The 20,543-nt window shown below is 36.6% G+C and overlaps 1 protein-coding gene across 18 annotated transcripts in view; it reads right to left on the reverse strand.

The window, feature by feature from the left end:
• Window positions 1-7,520: 7,520 nt before the first annotated feature.
• COBLL1 (cordon-bleu WH2 repeat protein like 1) overlaps window positions 7,521-20,543 on the reverse strand; it is a 164,350-nt gene continuing 151,327 nt past the window's right edge. For 14 of the 18 annotated variants that reach the window (XM_053215209.1, XM_027055607.2, XM_027055605.2 and 11 more), the window contains 3 exons: window positions 17,277-18,847; window positions 14,716-14,892; window positions 7,521-8,826 (listed from right to left, as the gene is read on the reverse strand). In XM_053215209.1, the coding sequence (XP_053071184.1) occupies window positions 8,740-8,826; window positions 14,716-14,892; window positions 17,277-18,847 (1,835 nt within the window). In that variant the 3' untranslated portion in view covers window positions 7,521-8,739. The remainder of the gene's footprint in view (window positions 8,827-14,715; window positions 14,893-17,276; window positions 18,848-20,543) is intronic. The other 4 variants (XM_053215207.1, XM_053215211.1, XM_053215200.1 and 1 more) reach the window with 2 other exon arrangements.

Raw genomic sequence — 20,543 nt, forward strand, 5'->3', positions numbered from 1 at the left:
CTTGTTATAAAGCTATAGTAATGAAAAGAGTGTGATATCAGTGCAGCAATACACATCTTGACCGACAGAAGAAGAGAAATGAGCCCCCAAAGAGACTCATTCATTAAGGGAACTTCAAAAATGGTGGACACGGTGTGGCAGGTCCCTGGGGAAAGGCATGGTCATTTAACAAATAGACATGAAAATACAAACTCTTCTTACAGATGGCAAAACAGAAAATAGATTGCTGTCTCACACCATACAAAAAATCAACTTCAAATGCATTCAGACCTTGATAACTTTACTGTTTTCAGAAAAAAAAAATGCCAATGAATACCCTTTCTGACCTTAAGGTAGGGAAGGATTTTTTTAAAGATGATTAAAAAAAATCCTAACCATGAAAGAAAGTACTAATATGCTCAAGTACTTTGATAAGATTTTTTCATTAAAAGCACGACTTAAAGAATAGGAAACAATAAACCACAAGTATGAAAAAGATATTTGCAATGCATGTAATGAACAATGGCTAGTATCAAGAATATATGAAAAATTCCCAAAAATCAAAAAGAAAGAGACAAATGACCTAGTGGGAAAATGGGCAACATAAATTTCTAGCAGCTTTTTCTTTTATGTTTCATGAACTCTCACTAGTTTATAATTCTTAGAGACTATAATTGTGTCTTAGTTATCTTTGTTTCCTTATCACTTTGCTTAGTGCCTGGTAGAAAGAAAATGGTCAACAAATGCTCATTGAATAAATGAACAAACTTGCACTCTCAAATAATGGAAGCTCTGTTAACAAAACTCACCATATGCATACGACTCTCAGAGTCTATGCTCACATTTCCAGCTTGGACAGCTTCCTGTATTTACATTACTAGCTCCTACCCATCTTTGGAAGTCGAGATCATGATCCTTCTTTACATCATAAAGACTTCACTGCCTCTTATATCCAACAGATCTTCTTTTGGGACATCTCCTGCACTGTTGAATTGTATTACTCCATATTTCTACCCCTGTGCCGATCTCTCTGGCTTAGATTCTAAACTCCTTGAGGGCAAGGGCCATTCTCTTCTAACGTACCTCTCACAGTTCTATGAGGTGTTCAATTAATATTTAGTTCAGATGAGTCACAACATCTAGTACAAATTAACAGCCATCCTTGTAGTTTCAAAATGGCAGAATAATTGTTCTCAAAAAATATTGGTACTTCATTTTGATTTTTCCCAATTTTAGGCACTAGAGGTCAGGTTACAAAGGCTCTAGGGATGTATTCTAGAAAAGATAAGTTGTTGTAAAGAAAAAAAAAAACAATTTGGTGGTGATTGATTATTCAAATACAAATTTATGACTGGAAAAAGGCAGCGAAGTATAGTGCAAAAAATGAGGGCCATGGAATCAAATATCTGGGTTTGTTGTTGTTGTTGCTCATTTTCTAGTGATAAACCAGAAGTATTTATTTTATTTTATTTTTTAATATAATTTATTGTCAAGTTAGCTAACATACAGTGTATGCAGTGTGCTCTTGGTTTCGGGGGTAGATTCCTGCGATTCGTCGCTTACGTACAACACCCAGGGCTCATCCTGACAAGTGCCCTCCTCAATGCCCGTCACCCATTCAAATATCTGTTTTTAACCTCAGCACCACCTTAGGGGAGGGAATTCCTTAGATGCTTTCAGCTGATGCGTAAAATGGGATGATAAAATTTACCTCAAAGATCGCCTAGCAGATTAGTGGTGCACAGGTGGTACTTAACACATTTGATTTTCCTAACTTCTCTCCTCCCTCTTACAAATAATGCTGTGTTTAATCACACCTTGGAGTGCATGGTTTTAAGACTTAACCATCTAACTCTTCAATAATAAACTTTACTAACAGCAAGTTGCTCTTATCAAATGAATACTTGCATTCTATCATCTCCCCTGACTTGCGTAAAAAAAATTTTTTTAACATTTATTCGTTTTTGAGAGACAGAGCGTGAGTGGGGAGGGACAGGGAGAGAGGGAGACACAGAATCCGAAGCAGGCCCCAGGCTCTGAGCTGTCAGCACAGAGCCCGACGTGGGGCTTGAATTCATACACTGTGAGATCATGGCCTGAGCCAAAGTCAGACGCTCAACTGACGGAGCCACCCAGGTGCCCTGCCTAAAATTCTTAATTGGTGAAAGGGAAACAAATGACCCAAAATTAAATCTCTCATCCCCACGGGTGTATAGTGCAGCTGGTTGCTGTAATAGGAGTATCTCAAAAATTCATTTTCCATCTCTAGTGTTAATAATCTCAAACATACAGGAAAAGTGAAAGTCATGTATAATTCACATACCTCCCACCTAGATTTAACAATTGTTCTAATAATTATCACAAAAATAATGCAGAGGTTAATGAGGACTTTAGAATTGTTATGCATCTAACTTCCTGATGATTTGAAGGTATCTAAAACCCACCAACAGAAGTCACCCAAAAGGGGGGGGTGGGGAGGAAGTCACCCAAAGGGTTACTTCACTGTGAACTCTTTAATGAACCCTTTTTTCCCCATTCATTATAGGAGAGTTTTTCAGATGGTGAACTATCGAAGAGAACATAGATTGGGCTACTCTTTTCCATAATGCCACTTCTTGGTTTCTTCACTTAGGGCCAGGGCTGCCCTTTCTCTTTTCCCCCGCAGGGTACCTACTCCTTCTTGCTTGCATTTACTCCTTCCAAATTTTCATGAAATGGTAGGGTTGCCAGATTTAGCAAAGAAACACACAAGACATCTAGTTAAATTTGAATTTCAGATAAATTATTAAATTTTTTTTAGTGTAAGTATAACCCAAATGTTGCATGGGACATACTTATACTGAAAAGTAATTCGTTATTTATCTGAAATTCAAATTTCACTGGGAAATCTGTATTTTTGTCTGGCAACTTTGTGAAATAGATGAGTCCAGAGAGCTTTTGAGGGGCCTGTGGATCTCTTTGATATTTGGGCTCTCATGCTCACAGGTCTGAGGATGAAATGAGAGAGAAAGATAGAGAAAGGGAGAAAGTATTTCTGCACCATAAATAATAAAGGAATGGTTAAGCTAGAATTGTTTTTGAACTAGTTGGGAGTTAGAGAGTGTCTGAGGTATATTTGTGTTGGACTTAGTAACTAAAATAGTCTGCGAGGACTCTGGGGAAAATAGGGCATGTGGACCTAAACAGATTGAATGAATTTATGACTAGTGTTAAAGTCATATGTGTATGAGTTTGCTTAAGAGTATGTATTGCATCTATTGCCACATTAATTCTGTATACCCACCAATCATGAAACCTGAGGCCTCGCTCATGGGTAGCATTTATGGGTCACACATCAGCGTCAGTTGGGGGGGACGGGGGGAGTGGTGGTGGCCACGTGGCCCTGTCGATCTTGGCTGGAGTTGCTAGAGAAGCTCTAGGCTGGCCTTAGTTGGTAGCTCTGCTCCACGCACGTCATTCTCTTCTGAGGACCATCCAGCAAGCTCAGAGATGGCTTTCTCAGAGCGACTTTACACGCACAGGGAGAAACACGCAAACGCATGCAGAAATCTGAACTGGTGCAGTCATTTTCACCTCATTGGATTAGTCACAGAACCTACTTCTAAGGGCAGGGAAATGGCTTTGTCTCTTTAGTGAGAGAAAGCGCAAACAGCAAAAGGTGTGGATGCAGGTGAGATAAAGAATTGGGGCCACCATGATGGTCTACCACGAGGAACAAGGGTCGGTAGGAACATAAGAATAAATTGGAAAGTAAAGAAATTGCTTGTTTTGAAAACTCTAAGTTTGGAATTGTAGCACTTTTCTTTCTCCAAGAGGAGAAATTTGCAAGACTTCCAAATAAATTTCTCCAGTTTGTGAAGCAGAAATGCCAACAGTTCCACACAAATTACTGGAGTGTTTCACAATTTCTCTCAAAATACCTGTCAGAAAAGTTCTTTGGAGGGAGCACATGGTGGCATTATACTTGCCATAAACAAAATATACCCATCCATGTGAAGAGTCTGAGGTGTTAAAAATGAAACCTTATAAGAAAGTGGTGACACTGAAAAGGAAGACCAACTAAAGATCCAGAAGAAGTAGATTACTATGTTGGTGTCCCCTAAAGCCTAGCACATTTTCTTCATGGTTTGCAAAGTTTGGCAATCAGAAAGTGCACACTGAAAACTAGAGGTGGGAATCTGCCACTTGTCTGATCTTTGCAAAGTAGCAGTGTCTTTGTGTACTGTTTTGTTCCATATGTAGGTCAATAATATAAAAATTATGTATAACTAAAGTGCCAAATAAATGAGCTATTTTTACATCAACAGTGACTGAAGAAGAAAACATTCTGCCCATAGAAATCTTCATTGTGACCTCTAATTGCAAGGTTTTTCTTTATCAGAATCCATAGATAGTAAAAGTGATGAGTCTGATTCTCAGCTCTTTTTACATTTATTGTCCCTACTGGTAGTGGGTAGGAGATGAACTGGCACAAGACACATAATTGCGTCAGTTGGAACTCTTTTGGTTTCAAACTTCAGGTCTCAAGAAAAAAGCCTGGTGTCATTTAAGGACTTGGATCAGGTGGCAGAGTACGGGTCCTGTTGCCAATACCTGGTGGTCAAGGCTAGATAGGGCCTTAAAATGGGAGGGAGGGTCACCCTTCAGAAGGATGGGGAAGAGATTAGATAAATAATACCTGTTCACTAATAGTACTAAAAATAAATAGCTTTAAAAAATAAATTGTGTGCCAAACTCTTCTAAAATTCATTTATTCCTTACAATCTCATGAGGAAGGTATTTTGTTAATGCAGTTTTTCAGAGGTTAAAATGAGGCACAGAGAAAATAATTTGCCCAAGATCCCATAACTTGGAAGTGGCAGATGCGTGATCTGAGCCTAGGTATCTTGACTTTCGGTAGAACTGTGTACCACAGCAAGAAACAAGTCAATACGAGAAATGTGAACTGAAATATGATAGGGTAAGTCTCTGTGTGCAAACATTTCTTCCAGAACTCTGCTGATGTAAAAGGGAACTTGCTAAATGGTATTACAGGGCCTTTTTAATGCTGAAAACAGTAATGACAAGAAAAAAACAAAAAAACAAAAACAAAAACAAAAGCATGAATGTATTTGATATAAATATATGTATCGGGTATAAATACACCCATCTGTATTGGGTATAAACGTATTGGATGCAAATGTGTCTATAGAGGGATTTATATCAAAACATTAACAGTGGTTATCTCTGGAGAGGGGAGTGGGATGCTGGAGCAGAGAAGAGAGTATTTCATTTTGTATCCTATGATTTATGTAGAATGTGGATAATTTAAAAATACATAGTATAAAGAAATAGCCTGATTGGGGAAAGCAAAAGCAAAATGCCTAGGTGCCCAACATTAAATATGAAACTAGAAAATTGGTTTCAAATTGGCTTCTGTTTCTTACTTCTGCTATTACTTGAGGATATGGCTGGCGAAAACTACCTGTCTCAAATTTCTTTCCCAATCAAGTAGAGAGGTGAGCATGTTTTTCTCCTGAAACGGTGTGGATAATGCCGTCTTTTCAGAATGTAAGTGTATTAATGGTTCATACATATAGCCCCTTAAGTACTATGTGATCTTTAACAAATATTTTAATTATGAACTTCTTCAAGTATGCTAAAATCTGGAGTCATAAAAGTACAGTTGACCCTTGACAAATGGGTTTGAATTGCTTGGGCCCACTCTTATGTGGATTTTTATCAGTATAGTACTGTAAACGTATTCTCTTCCTTACGCTTTTCTTGGTAACATTTTCTTTTCTTTGGCTTTATTGTAAAATTACAGTATATAATACATCTAACATACAAAATATGTGTTAATCAACTGTTTATGTTATCAGTGAGGCTTCCAGTCAACAGCAGGCTATGAAGATTTGAGGGAGCCCAGAGTTACATGTGGATTTTCGACTGTGTGGGGGATTGGCTCTCCGAATCCCCATGTTATTCAAGGGTCAAATGTACTTGTTTTCAAACTGCAGTTTATAAAATAAAATACTACAAACACAATTGATGACACCTGTAAATCTCCCCAACCCAGCACTCATTTCTTGGTACCGACCAGCAAAACTGTGTATTTTTTTCTATGCATACAGCTGTAATATACGGTTATCATTTTGCATATAACTCGTATCAGAAAACATGCAGTGCTCCACAACCTGCTTTTCTTGCTCATTTTTGAGCAGCATCCATGTTGACATGCATAACTCTGGTTTGCACATTTTGACTGTTGTACAGAAGGCTATCATATGAATGTATGATCAATGTTGAGTGCCAGTTGGGACTCCCCTCAGCTGTTATACGCAAGGCTGCCATGACCATTTTTGTTCATGTCTCCTTATGCACATGCATAAGTACTTTTTAAAGGTAACATGGTAATAAGTCTTTATTCGCTATGGTAAATTTGATGGTTGTGCCAGTGTATTTTCCCACCAACAGCGAGAGTTCCACTGCTTTGCTGTCCTTGACAACACTTGCTATTTTGAAACTTACATTGTTGCTAATTTGATGGGTGTGATATAGTACATCCTTATGTTTTTAACTAAAACTTCCTTGAGTAGTGAACAGTATTTTTCCCATATGTTTCTGGCCTTTCAGATTCACTCTTTTAAGAAATCTACCTTTCGTGGGGGCACCTGTGTGGCTCATTCGGTGAAGTGTCCAACTTTGGCTCAGGTCACGATCTCACAGCGCGTGAGTTCAAGCCCCGCGTTGGGCTTTATGCTGACAGCTCAGAGGCTGAAGCCTGCTTCGGATTCTGTGTCTCTGTCTCTCTCTGTCCTTCCCCCGCTCTCACTCTGCCTCTCTCTCTCTCTCTCAAAAATAAACATTAAAAAAATTTAGAAATATTTTTGTTTTTGCAGCATGTGCATATTTCTATTGTAGTATTTCATGAGATTTAGGAATTTTTATAACATATATATTATATATATAATATATATATATTAACATTCTTGTGGCTTATGTTTTCACTTTTATAGTACTTAATGTGCATGTGCCTTAAATTTTAATATATTTAAATTTACATCTTTTACGAATGTCCCTTTGTGTCTTATTTAAATAACTTTTCCCATGCTAAGGTCTGAAAAAATGTTGAATATATTCACTTAAGTTTTAAAATATTAGTTTTAAAAGTCATCTTTAATCCAACTCAAATATACTTGTTTAGGATTTGAAGTAGGGATCCAAATTAATTTTTTTCCAAGTGGATAATCAAACAATTTTTTAAAAAGTCACTCCTTTCCCTACTGGTTTATAATAACATAAGTTTCCATATATTAGGGTCTCTTCAAGTCTGATTTAAGGAAATAACAGTAACATTTAACATTTAATGTGTATCTGCCATGTATCAGGAACTAGTCTAAGCATGTTAGATGCTTAGATTGTGCACTTTGGAGTTTGTATGGGCTCACATGTACACTAGAGAGCCCTGATGAATGATAGGTTTTACTATGACTTGTTTACTGGCTGATAAAGATATGGTTGTCAGGTGAAATTCATAAATATGCTGGTTGACACAAACCAAACATATAACTTGCTTTTATTAAACATTGAAAAAATCAACATATCGTCCAAAGAGGCAGACATCCCAAGAGCTAATTTAGTGAAAACCAACTTAACATCAACGTGTTTGACAAAGCTTTGAGAATAAATGAGCAATTAGATTCTTAAAGTAGGACTAGAACGTGAATGAGCTCTAGACCCCAATACAGTTATAAGCCAACAAATTAGGCATTGTTTGGCTTAATAGTTTTAGCTTTAATGTATATATATATATTATTTAGAATATTAGCATCTGAACTACATAATGACTTTATCATTTTATTTTAATTAAAACAAAGATTTCTGGAACCTCCAAGTAGTCTTTGAAGTTCTCCAATATGGACATATACTAACCCCTATTCCTCACTACATATCAAATGTGAAATAACTGTCAATATAGACCAACATTTTCATAAGATTTCTAAGGCTTCTGGCACATAAAATATATAATATCTGTGTGACAACAATGTCATGATTATATACAAAAAAAATATTTAAAATGTTCCTTGTGCAATTTAAGTTCTAAAGATTAAAAAAACAAATGTTCCATGTTAATAAAATATTAAAATATTATAAGCTTCCCATAAATTTGACATTGATTTTGTAATTACATAAAGAACACACAAGATAAGGCTTGCACACTAAGTGATTCATCATTTAAATGAACTGTCGAACCAAATATACTTATTTGATATTCTTAGATCTCTAGATCATACTTTCAGCCAAAATACACTTTAATATAACTTATAAACAATTCCAATTAAACTGTAACATTGAGGCAGCAAATGTCAGATCTACATTTGCCTACCTTTTTATGTGTCACACAAATACAAGTCTATGAATCTTAATTTATTCTTTTGTCTAAGTCACCATTGTAGAGAATGTGTCAGTAAGTGAAATCCACAAAAGGTGACGAAGTCTCATTTGAGAAAAATGAAAGTCATTAACACCTTGTCTTAAAGTTCTAAAGCAGCATAGTCAGCTTTTAAGGCAAAAAAAAAAAAAAAAAAAAGGCCCAAAATATTATAACTTATAAATTCTGTAATTCTTCTTTTGGCATTAAAAGCCACAGCACAAATTCTTACATTTTAATAGACAATATATTAGTGTACATCTGGATATACATTGGCCAACATTCTCCATCAGCATGACATTGTTCTGTGAAACAGAGGTGGTGAAGTGCATTGTGACAGGGCACATTTAATGGCCATCCTGGGCATCAGGGGACATGGAATGGCTGAGTCTTGACCTTCCATTCACAGATATTGTATTTGATGGAACAGTAACCTAAGAGAAAGAAAGAAGCACAGTTTGCACCCATCAAGTGAAAATGGCACAGCTATCTAATTTTTAGTTTTCAACAATTACCACTTTTGAACTTCTGTATAATTGTAAGCGATAATATTTAGTGTTCCGTATTCAATAAATCACAAATGATTAAGAATAAATGTTCACTCTACCATAAAATTAAAAATGAGAGAGTTGTTATTTCCACAACAAACAAGTTAAATAATCCATTAACACATCTTAGCCTTCACAAAATTACCAAATCAACTCAAAGGACAAGAGCACAAACAGACTGCAGGCCAAGCTGTTGAAGAGCATTTTTTGCTAGGTTAATTCTGGCTCCTCAAAGCTGCCTTGGAAAATGTAGAAAAATAAAGTGAATTCCACAAAACAAAGAATTTTTGTATTGATGGTATATATTAACTTGACGTTCCCCTCCCCAGGTACTCCTTGTTTATAAGAAAATACAGCTTTGGTTTTTAAAATGCTGTCATTTGAAGGGCTAAAAAAGTCAAATCTAAGAGTGTTATGTCAAAACAATTGCAGAATGAAAAGTAGTTTTCTTCCTCCCAATAAATAAACTCCGAAATTCCAAGATTCTATGGCAAAGTCTCCTATTTACAAATGGTAAGTGAATGAAATACACTAAGAATTTCCTAAATAGCTTGAAATTCTAACATTTAGAAGAATGTTTTAAAAAATCATCTGGATTCTGGATAGTAAATAGGTATAATATTTTGAAATATTATACATAAAATATGACAATACTTTTAAAAAATGGTTAATGTCTAGTTATAATTTGAATAGATTCTTAACCAAACATTATCACAAGAGAACTGGAGTACAAAAGGCCACAGATTCTGCCTTGCATCAGAGTAAGTTCCTGAAAGGGAAAATAAAATGGGCAAATTCAGTTTGGATTTGATTTCCTAGTGCTTCATTCATGGCCTTTTACTAAAACAAAGATTGGTAATCGAAACGAATCAACTTTCTTCACTATGAATCCAGGATGGAGTAGAGTGGTTGACACTAAAACAGCTAAAAGAAAAGTTGCCACCAGGGGAAGGAAAACTCCTGCACCTTGTTTAGTATTCACGTGGGGTTCCTTTCCAAATATAGCCAACAAACAGGTAATGACCTTTCATTATGTAACTTTGGCACGAAAAGTTTCAGTGTGTAGGGATTATTTTTTTGTAATTATTGCCAAATTTGCAGTGGTCATAATTCTTTGTAAGAAAAAGAGACAAATTTTAAGCATTTAAAAAACATACCAATGACCCTAATACAAATAAAAGATGTTTACTGTAGCACCATTTATAGAGTGGAGAAACTAGAATCTAGTGAAATGTACACCAACAAGGAGCAAATAAACTATGGTTCATTCATATAGTCAAATACTCCCTAGTCTGTAAAAGAATAGTGTGTATGGGTAATAAGATGGAAAACATCAAAGAGATATTTATGAATGGTTTACAGAGGAGTTTATTTTTGTACAGAAAAATTAAATATGTTTATATACTACAAAAGTGGTCTGGAAGGTTTCACTTTAATCTATCACGAGCAATTACTTTAGGGGGAAACGGTATTTCATTTGATATTTAAAAATTTGTATACTAAACTTTCAAGCATGAAAAGACATTATTATAGACTAGTCTATAAATTCTGTGTGGTCAGAAACCTTGACTATTTTAATGCCACATTATACGCATGTTTATTTTAGTGCCTGGCACGGTATAGATCAATGAATATTTCTTGAATGGAATACAATAACTTTTTATAAACATTTATAAAGTAAAAGAGTGTTGCTTGAATTTTTTGAATAATGAACATATGACACCTACGATAAAGATTTTTTTTAAAATTAAAAAATTTTAAACATTAAAGAATTTACTAATATGAGCATTAAAGAATTTACTAATATGAGCATCTACTATTTGACTGTCTCAACTTTAAGTTTAAAGAATATCAGGAATATTCTTGTAGTTTTCTTATTCTTGTAAGGAACATTTGCTATAAAACTGTCATTTATTAATATATATGGAAAGAACTGCCAACCTGAAGCCCTCGGATTGTACAAATTCCAAACAAGGAAGTATGAGTAAAAAGCAGACCAATTAAACAAATAAAAATGCCAGTAAGTTCTGGGCGACTTATCCCATAAGTTCTGGGTGACTTATCTGGTTTCTTTCTTCCTTCCAGGTTTTTATGGAGCCAAAGATAAATTTTACATTCTGAGGAAATGGTTAATATCAACTACTAAATACCATTTGTCACTTTATTTTCATAAACGTATATTCTACTTGTAATAGTGTAATGACCTTTAGTAACTGAAGCATCAACAGGAACCAAAAGTAGCCAGAAAGTTCTTGTATCAACACAAGTAAATGATCATAGTTTACTTAATCTCATATTCTCTGAAAACAATCTGCTGATTCACATATAAATCTTTATGCCAAATACATTTTATAAAACAGTAACCTAGATTTATTAAAACTAGGAAGACAAGACAATTCTGTGACTACATGGGGGTCAAAGAGGGGTAAGGTGTGGAAAAAAATCTTAATATGAAAAAAAAACCATGGCATGTTCATGACTACATTTACACTAGAGCAATCAACTAGATAATTGTTCTAATGTGAACCAATTATTATAATGAAGGTTAATTATTCGGGTATGAACCAGAGCCATAAGGCAGGTTGGTACCTGGAGTTAAACTGAACATTTGGGTGCCAAAATATAGGCAAACCTGGAGCCAATTTTCTGATGAACAATCTAAGCCCACTGTCAAAATCACTGAAGATTTTATTTGGCACTATAACTGTTGTTCTATAAAAGAAATGTTAGAATTTAAAACAAACCAGGAGAAATGTTCAGTACAGGATAGAAATATGGGACTTAAGCAAAGATCACAAGGAATCAGAGCCTTTTGGTGTCCATTTTTACTTCCTTTTGCAATATATTTTTTGAAATACAATACATGTACAGGAGAGTGCACTGAACTTAAATAAACAACCTGATGGAAACAAACACAAACGTATATATAATCCACCACTCAGGCCAAGAGAATAGCTCCAGCTCCCTACTGATCTTGTCTTTATTTAAAATGTTGACATTTTCTTTATCACAGGTTTTTGCTTTCATTTAGACGTTTAAAAAATCTTGCATTAAGATAACATTTATCTCGATTACTTAGTTTTTTAGTTTCCTCTTAAATTGTGTTGCCTGTCCTTCTCCTACAAATCCCAGCAAAGCCTTTTCTCTCCCTGTGGAAGTAACCCTATCATGATTTTTATAATTACTTCCTTGCTTTTAAAAATAATTGCCACCTACGCATGCATCGTTAAATAATATAATTTAGTTTTGCATGCCGTCAAACTTTACACATAGATATTTTTATAGGTCTTTACCCTGTTGTGTTTAGGTATACTTTGCCCAACTTACTGCTGTTTGATAATCCATTCTTTGAATATATTATTTATTCTGTTTTTGGATATTAATGTTATATTTACTTAGAGCTATTACAAACAATATTTCATGAATATTCTTATAAATGTGTCCTGGTACACAACACACACCTTTTTAGGGTATAATTAGAAGTGAAAATACTGATCATAGTGTGTCAGTTCTGTGACCTTTACTAGACCCTGTGTTCATTTTTAGTGCAAAAAAAAAATTGATTATGTAAGGAATTTTCATTAAACAAAATTCAGGAACTGGCACTACAAAGACTCAGGGCTATTGATAATCTACTGAGAGAGATAAAATTTAGACTTGATGGAACCTCAAGTAATGACTTATAAACAGGATACAATTATAGGATCATCATTTAGAGCCTGCTTTCTATGCTGATTCACATCCAGCTCATTCTGGAAGCAAGGAGAGTTTTATAAGTGAAGAGACTGCCAATTTAGAGCCCGTATCACCAAGCACACAGCTGCTTGCCTGTACAGTTCTGTTGGCCTAAAAGACATTCCCAACTTAATGCACTCTTTTCTGCAATTAGTCCATTGGAACTGATTACTATTATCCACGGACTTGGGAAAAGGCACTGCAGTTATGTTCTGTCTAGCTACTTGGTTCTCCTGTGGACCTGATGTGCCACTGCTTCTCAGTCCCAGGCTGTGAACACCCAGAAGGCAGAGGCTTCGTTTCATTCATTTTTGTATCCCTGGCATCTAGGACAATGTTTAGTACTTTTGTGCTTAAAAAATGCTTATCAAGTTTGTTGAACTGAGAAAGCTTTACATTTTTTTAACGCTTATTTCTTTTTGAGAGAGCGAGAGAGCGAGGGACCACACGCGTGCACATGAGCAGGGGAGGGACAGAGAGAAAGGGAGACAAAGAATTGGAAGCAGTCTCCAGAGCTCTCAACACAGGGTCCTACGTGGGGCTCAAACTAACAAACCACAAGATCATGACCTGAGCTGAAGTCGGATGCCTTACCAACTGAGTCACCCAGGCGCCCAGAATTGAGAAAGCTTTAGATCAGAAGTGACTGACTTGAAACTGAACCTTAATTTACAAGATTAGAAAGAGAACTATTTTCTTAAGTGAAGATGTACAGTTTATTTGCGTGGGCATATTTCCTCACAAAAATATAAATGTCGTGACCTGTGAAATACCAGTTTCAGTACTCAAAACCACCAACTTTTTTTTTTTTTTTTCTGCCTGGCACCTGAATTCAGATTCTGCAAATACTTGACAAAATTCAAACCTAATCTCCTGAATTATTCCTTCGTGTTTCCTCCACTCCTGACAGCAGGCAATATTTTGCCCTGTCTCCTTGTTTGCCCAGATGGGAGCGCCAAGCCCTCCATGAAAACAGCCGTCACTCATGGCTCCACTGAAACACACTGAGGAAAATGGTGAGCGCAGACAGGGCTGGCCTTGGAGATGTGCCCGAGATGCCCTCCCCTTTTCCTTCTCTCCTTGCAGCATTCCCGTCCCTTCGCAGATTTTATTTCTGTTGAGCTCAGTGCTTTGCTCAACAAGTCTCTTACTCTTCTAAAATGATTAGAGAAGGAATTCACAAAACGAAATGCCTAGGGAGTCAGGAGAATAATGAGTACTTTTCTTGTCTTGAGTGTTGAGGAACTTGCAACCAAGACAACTAAGGGGAGAACAAGAAAGACATTTAGGGAGACTACAGCCTCTGGGAAGTCCAAGTTTTGATGCCAGGCTCCAGGCTTCACCACGTAGGACTTCTTTGAGTGGATGAAAGCAACAGAGGGAGGAAACTCACCTCTAAATAATTCCCTGTGACATTTTTTTGGCATTTGCTCCCCAAAAGAAGCATACCTCCCTTCCTGAAGTTCTCCTACATCTCCGTAAGGAGGAGCTGGCCACTTTGGCAGGGCCTTATTAGACTAGACTTTCTGCCTTCGGTGTCATCTAAATTCCCTAGATTTTCCCTACATTTTTTAACCTATAAAGCCACCTGCCCCCCCGCCCCCTCATTCTCCCACATATGGTAGTTGACTTTGACCATCGTGGGAGCCAGGACTGAAAACTTGCACGTTCCTATTGCTAGTGAGGCTTTTCTGGAATACGGAGGGATTTTCTTTCTGAAAGAATTTTTCTTGCTATGCTAATACAATTTATTAAAATAAGAGTCCAGGGTACTTTCTATATATAGTTATATAATAATGAGCAAACCCCATGTTCTGCACCTGGCCCATGTTGTGGAAAATAGACCGGACATATTTTTAAGTATGTGTAAGACTCTGGACTCTTTCAGCTTATACTTCAAAAATGACCCTTGACATCAAAGAGCAACTTCTGGCATCCTCCCTATTCAGATGCAAGAGCCAGAAAACAATTTCCCCTAAGTATTAGTTTGACAATGTTGAAAATAAACCCACTGTCACCCATCTGATAAAGAAAACTTACCCTTTTCAATTTGGCAGCAGCCTCTCCAGAACGGATTGCAGTGAGCAAACTCTGTCGGATCTGTTCTGGGTCAGAGCTTTGGAATGTTAAAGAACTTTGTCTCTTAAGAATGAATGATGGGCAGTCAGTTGGAGATGCTATTTGGGAATTCTGTTCATTATGTGCAGAGTTATTTCCCTATAAAAATAAGTGCAAAATATTTATATGAATACCAACTGAACAGTGGGCCATGAAAAAAAATTCATCATCAGTATATTTTTAAAGAATCACTATTTGCCACACTGGTGTTTTAGACATCGTTCTGTTTCCTTCCCCAGTGAGTTATCTCTGCTGCCCGAGCTCAGTTGGAAGATGAGGGTATTACCTTCCCTTCTCTTCAACTTATGAGGCTAAGGAAGAAAAGTGGTACCTCTCTTTGTTTTACGAATACACTAGTAATTTTACTGTCCCTAGGTCAAATAATGCCGATTTTTGCCAATGGAGTTGGCCAGAAGAGCCAAATAATAAGAAAAAAAAAATTCCATAGGCTAAAAAAATAACACATTTTTAAAGTTACAAAATATTAGGTTTTTAAATTATCATTTTTGACAGAACAGAATGGACAAATTGACAATTTTATATTGGTTGAATCTAACATAGCTTCTAATAAAAGAATATTAAGGACCATGCTACATGTAATAGCTTATTTTGTGTTAATGGAAGTCACAGGGGCTAAGTGATGACCGTGTTTTCTTTATTTTGCCCATGGACTAAAAAACATTAGGAATTTCCAAATTTAAGAATCAAAATTTAATTAAACTTCTTAGGCAAGAATATTTAATAACCAATTTAACTGGGAACTATTATCAAATAATCTTAAAAATGTCTTTTTTAAACTGCCAAATATCTTTACAAAAGATGAGCTAAACAGAGCTTAGGCAATGACTCAAAAACTGTATTATCTAAATCAAGCTCTGTTGTTTAGGAATGGTATTCCATTCCAGGAAGAAACGCAGGCTTTGTTCCCAAGTAGAGAATTAATCTCTACATCATACATCTCTTCCTGACATTATATCAAAGATAAGAAACATAAATGTAAAATACATGAAGAAATAGTCTTCAAGATGAATACTGCTTTGAAATTATGGAAAAATCTTTACTTGGCAATATGGTTAATGTTCTGTTACTCTACGAATGTTTGAAAAAGTAATATAAAATACTTCTGGAACTGTCACACAAATCTGAAAGTATTCTTTAAACAGTATCAGGGTAAAAGTACACAAAATATTTTTTAAAAATTGCATGGGGATTATCATAATTCATACTATAAATTTCATCCTTTCCTTTGACTATATTATTTGAATCTAGCAAATTATAACACTTAGTTGACCAAACACTAAGTAAATAAATGCCCTTTTATGTAAATTATTAAGGTTAGATAATGGTTAAATGATATTTTAGTCAACATACATATAACTGGAAAAGTTAACACTGAATTAACAAAAATGTGAAATTAAGAAAATTACATTTTGAGATTGAAAATTCTGGTTTCAATTTAAATTATTTATATGTGTCAATGTTTGGTAACTAAGGTTGAATATATGTGATAGAAAATGTATAGTTGAGAAGTATCTGGTTATATTAACTAGTCTTTACTGCTTATGTTTCTATATAATTAAAACTATTTTGCTATTATGTAGAAGTAGAGTAGAAAATAAACCACAACATCCAGAAAAGTAATAAACAACTTGAGATAAGCAAAACACAGGAAAATAGAATCAGAACTATAAACTAGTACAATATACAAATGTATGGCAAAGAAAATTTAAATTAAAATAGGGGCACCTGGGTTGCTCAGTTGGTTAAGCATCTGACTTCGGCTAAGATCGCTCAGATCATCATGATCTCATGGTTTGTGAGTTCAAGCCCCGCGTTGGGCTCTGTGCTGACAACTAAGAGCCTGGAGCCTGCATCGGATTCTGTGTCTCCTCTCTCTGCCCCTCCCCCACTTGTGTTCTCTGTCTCTCTCTCTCTCTCACAAATAAACAGTAAAACAAATTTTAATAAAAAATTTAAAAAATAAATTAAAATATTTCCTAATGATACAATCATTTAATGACCGTATAGTAATACCCAATCAAGTTATACGAATTATAATAATTCTGAGAGTAAATAATCAGATGTTATGTATTTTTACTCTTTATTCCCTATGGTAGCTTGCCATTGGATTAATATGAATTCAGAGTTAAGTAACACACAAATATACAACATGCTTGTTAACCCCCATTTAAACCACGTTGTATAAGAACCTCTGATTTTTAGGGGCGCCTGGGTGGCACAGTCGGTTAAGCGTCCGACTTCAGCCAGGTCACGATCTCGCGGTCCGTGAGTTCGAGCCCCGCGTCGGGCTCTGGGCTGATGGCTCAGAGCCTGGAGCCTGTTTCCGATTCTGTGTCTCCCTCTCTCTCTGCCCCTCCCCCGTTCATGCTCTGTCTCTCTCTGTCCCAAAAATAAATAAACGTTGAAAAAAAAAATTAAAAAAAAGAAAAAAGAACCTCTGATTTTTAAAAAGGTCACATTACCTTATCACTCACAAGTAGTTGTGGGATGCCCACAAATTTATTTACAGAAGGAGCCTTCCCTTCTTCTGTGTCAGGTGGAGGTCGGGCAGCTGCACCCTCACTGCATGACACTGTGCGCACTTTGCTGAGAGACTGTGACCGTTTCACTACAGCGAGGGCAAAGGGTGAGGGAGCAGAGCTCGAGTAAGGTCTCGGTGCACCAAAAGTTTTCAAAGTCTTCAGATTTAGTGCAGCTAATTGATTCGCAGGAAGAGGAACAGGTCTCGGGGCTATGGGAGGTGGAGGGGTTTCAGTAGGCTTCTGGTTGCTGATGTTATCATCAGCATTTTTAATCTGGGGCTGTGGAGGAGATGGAGTTGTTTTACTTAAAGGAGAAAGAGTTTGTTCTGGAGGAGGTATCACTTCCCTTTCCCCCTCTTTCTTTATTAGTTCTTTCGGAGTAGGGTTAGGGGCCACATGGACACCTTTGGCAGCTGCAGATGTCACATAGTGACCTGAAACTCTTTTTTGCATCTGTAGGAAAAAAGAACTTGGTTTGGTCTGGGGATTTGAAACCCGAGATTTAAGTTTTGACTCCAAAATATTGTTTATATCTTCCAAATTTGGCACGAAAGGAGCTGTGCCAGTGTCCCTTGTCATTCTGGGAGTAGGTTTCAGAGGACTCCCCATGGCAATGCAGGGTGAGTTCTCCACACCATGGAGCTGATGCTCTGTTCTTGGGCTCGGCTGTAGTTTAAGGTCTGCCTGTGGCTCCTTTGGGTTGTCGGAAATAACAAGATCTTCTGTTTGGATTGCAGTTTCTTTCACATTTTCACCAGTGTGCTTTTTTCCTAAAGTATGGATCTCGTGATCATCTTTATACCCAGTGGTTTCTGATTCCGAATTTTTCAGTATCTCCAGTGTCTTGGGAGGCACTATTTTATAAGTAGTCATTCCAATTTTGGGTATGTACTCTCTTGTGATTTCATTTGAAGGTTTTGGCTTGGGATCATAGTCTTGTCTATAAAGTGGATAATTCTTTGAAATAGTTGAGTTTTTATCAATCCCATCTACAGAAGGCAAAAGGCCATCATTACCACGTGCATAAACTGGATCTTTTATGGTGAGTTGATTCTCTGAATGTACGTTTAGGGGGCCCTGACTCCTGAATTTCCTTGAGGCATCTACAGCAGAATCTTGGGGACTTAGAGATGAGGGTTGAGTTGATTTATCGTTACTTGGAGTTTGCACACTTTCATTAACTTTGAAATTAGACAAATGATGACCTTGGTGATTCCCCTCAAAACTGTCAGAGGAAGGGTTTGTCTGAATCGCCGCATCTTGCATTTTTGTCTTTTCCTCACAGGGTTGATTCAGTTTTTGGCCTGCTACTAATGATGGAGCTAGATGATTTTCCTTGCAACTTTCAGCCGTATCAGTTTTATGTGCCTGATAGTTTGATAGTCTGTCAGCTCCCATGTCCACACTGTTATCTTTGGCAACACCTCCCACATTGATTTCTGTTATCCTCACTCCATTTTTCATATTCTTTTCTGTGTCCGTTGGAATGACAATTATTTCATTTTGATCTACTAAGGGAAAAAAATATTGTCAAGTGAAATGTATGAAAAAACTAGAAAAAAAACTCAAGTTTTCAATGTCTGCCTCCCCCAAACTGAAGTAGGTTGGTTTGGATTCTACAGGTAATTTTCAGCTAATTATACAAAATCAAGTAATAGCATTAGGAAGGAAAATCATGGGCTTTGGTATCATAGAAATCAGAGGCTAGAACCCGGCTTGACTGACTATAGTCTGTGTGGCCTCAGCATGTGACCTAACCCCTTTGAGCCTCAGTTTGCTCAGATGTAAAAAGGTAAAAACTTGTATTATATTTTATATGGCATTTATATAACATGCCAAATAGGAGACGATATTGCCCAGAACAAGCAGTCCATGGAAGATAGCTACGTTTCTCCTGATAGGTAGACTTCATATTTCAGTTAATGTTAAGAATGACAATAGAAATTGACAAATTCCAAGATGTTTTTCCTTTTTTTTTTCCTATTTTGATTCTGTCTTTTCTATAACCCCTAGTGTATTTCTATTTCACGCCTTACATCAAAAGGGAAACAAGCCCAGTGAATGTTATCAGTTTTAATTAAGGCAAACAATAGTAACATTACCTTTAAGAGTTGAAGTAAAAACAAATTCTCAGTTGACTGTCTTGGTAATTAGGCATCCTTGATTAAGATTTTGTTTTCAGTCATAATATGGGTGATTTCAACTACAGAAAAACAATCACGTACGCTCTGATTTTTCTCTGAGAAAAATTCTCATGTCAGAGTCCCAGTAGAGAAAGCAGCCTCTCTCTCCCCTGCACTACTTTTCCTCTTAATTCTAATTCAGATCTCCTGAAAGCAAAAATCACTTGCCAGTGTCTAGGTTAACAAGCAACAGTTGCCAGCCAGCAACATGATGGCAAAGAATTGGAATGAGGCATCTGGAAGGAAACACAGGTTTATGGGTGTGTGCTATGTGTTCTGGTCCTCAGGGAAGTGATTTATATACTGGGCTCCTGTAGTCAAATGCCCAGAAGAATCATTGCTTCTGAATGACCGACTAACCCTCATCTTCAAAATCCTTAGTGGCTTCCCCTTCCAGATAGGGCAGCAGTTCATACAGCACAAGTGAAATGTGAGCCTTGGGAGTCAAATCGTGAAAGGATGTCAAGTATTTCTCTAGAGTTGTATCATCACTCACTTTTACTTATAAGATAATGAACAATTTCACTGCCTAAAATGTCATAAGCTATTCTGAATAGTTCTGTTAAAAAAGAAAAATATGCATGCAAAAAAAAATATCATGTTGCCAGGTAAATTTGTATACTTTCTAAGTTTATTTATGTATGAGGGGTGGGGAAGGGCAGAGGGGCAGAGGGGCAGAGGGGCAGAGGGAGAGGGAGAGAGAGAGAATTCCAAGCAGCCTCCAAACTGTCAACACAGAGCCTGATATGGGGCTTGAACTTACAAACTGTGAGATCATGACCTGAGATGAAACCAAGAGCTGGACGCTTAATCGACTGAGCCATGCAGCCACTCCTGTATACACACAACTTTTATTTACTTTTAAAAATTTTTTTATATGAAATTTATTGTCGAATTGGTTTCCATACAACACCCAGTACTCATCCCAGTGGGTGCCCTCCTCAATGCCCATCACCCACTTTCCCCTCCCTCCCACCCCCCATCAACCCTATGCATCAGCACTCCTGTATCCCTTGGGTAAATT

Source organism: Acinonyx jubatus, chromosome C1 (genome assembly GCF_027475565.1).
Source record: "Acinonyx jubatus isolate Ajub_Pintada_27869175 chromosome C1, VMU_Ajub_asm_v1.0, whole genome shotgun sequence".
In the NCBI taxonomy this organism is placed as follows: domain Eukaryota; kingdom Metazoa; phylum Chordata; class Mammalia; order Carnivora; family Felidae; genus Acinonyx; species Acinonyx jubatus.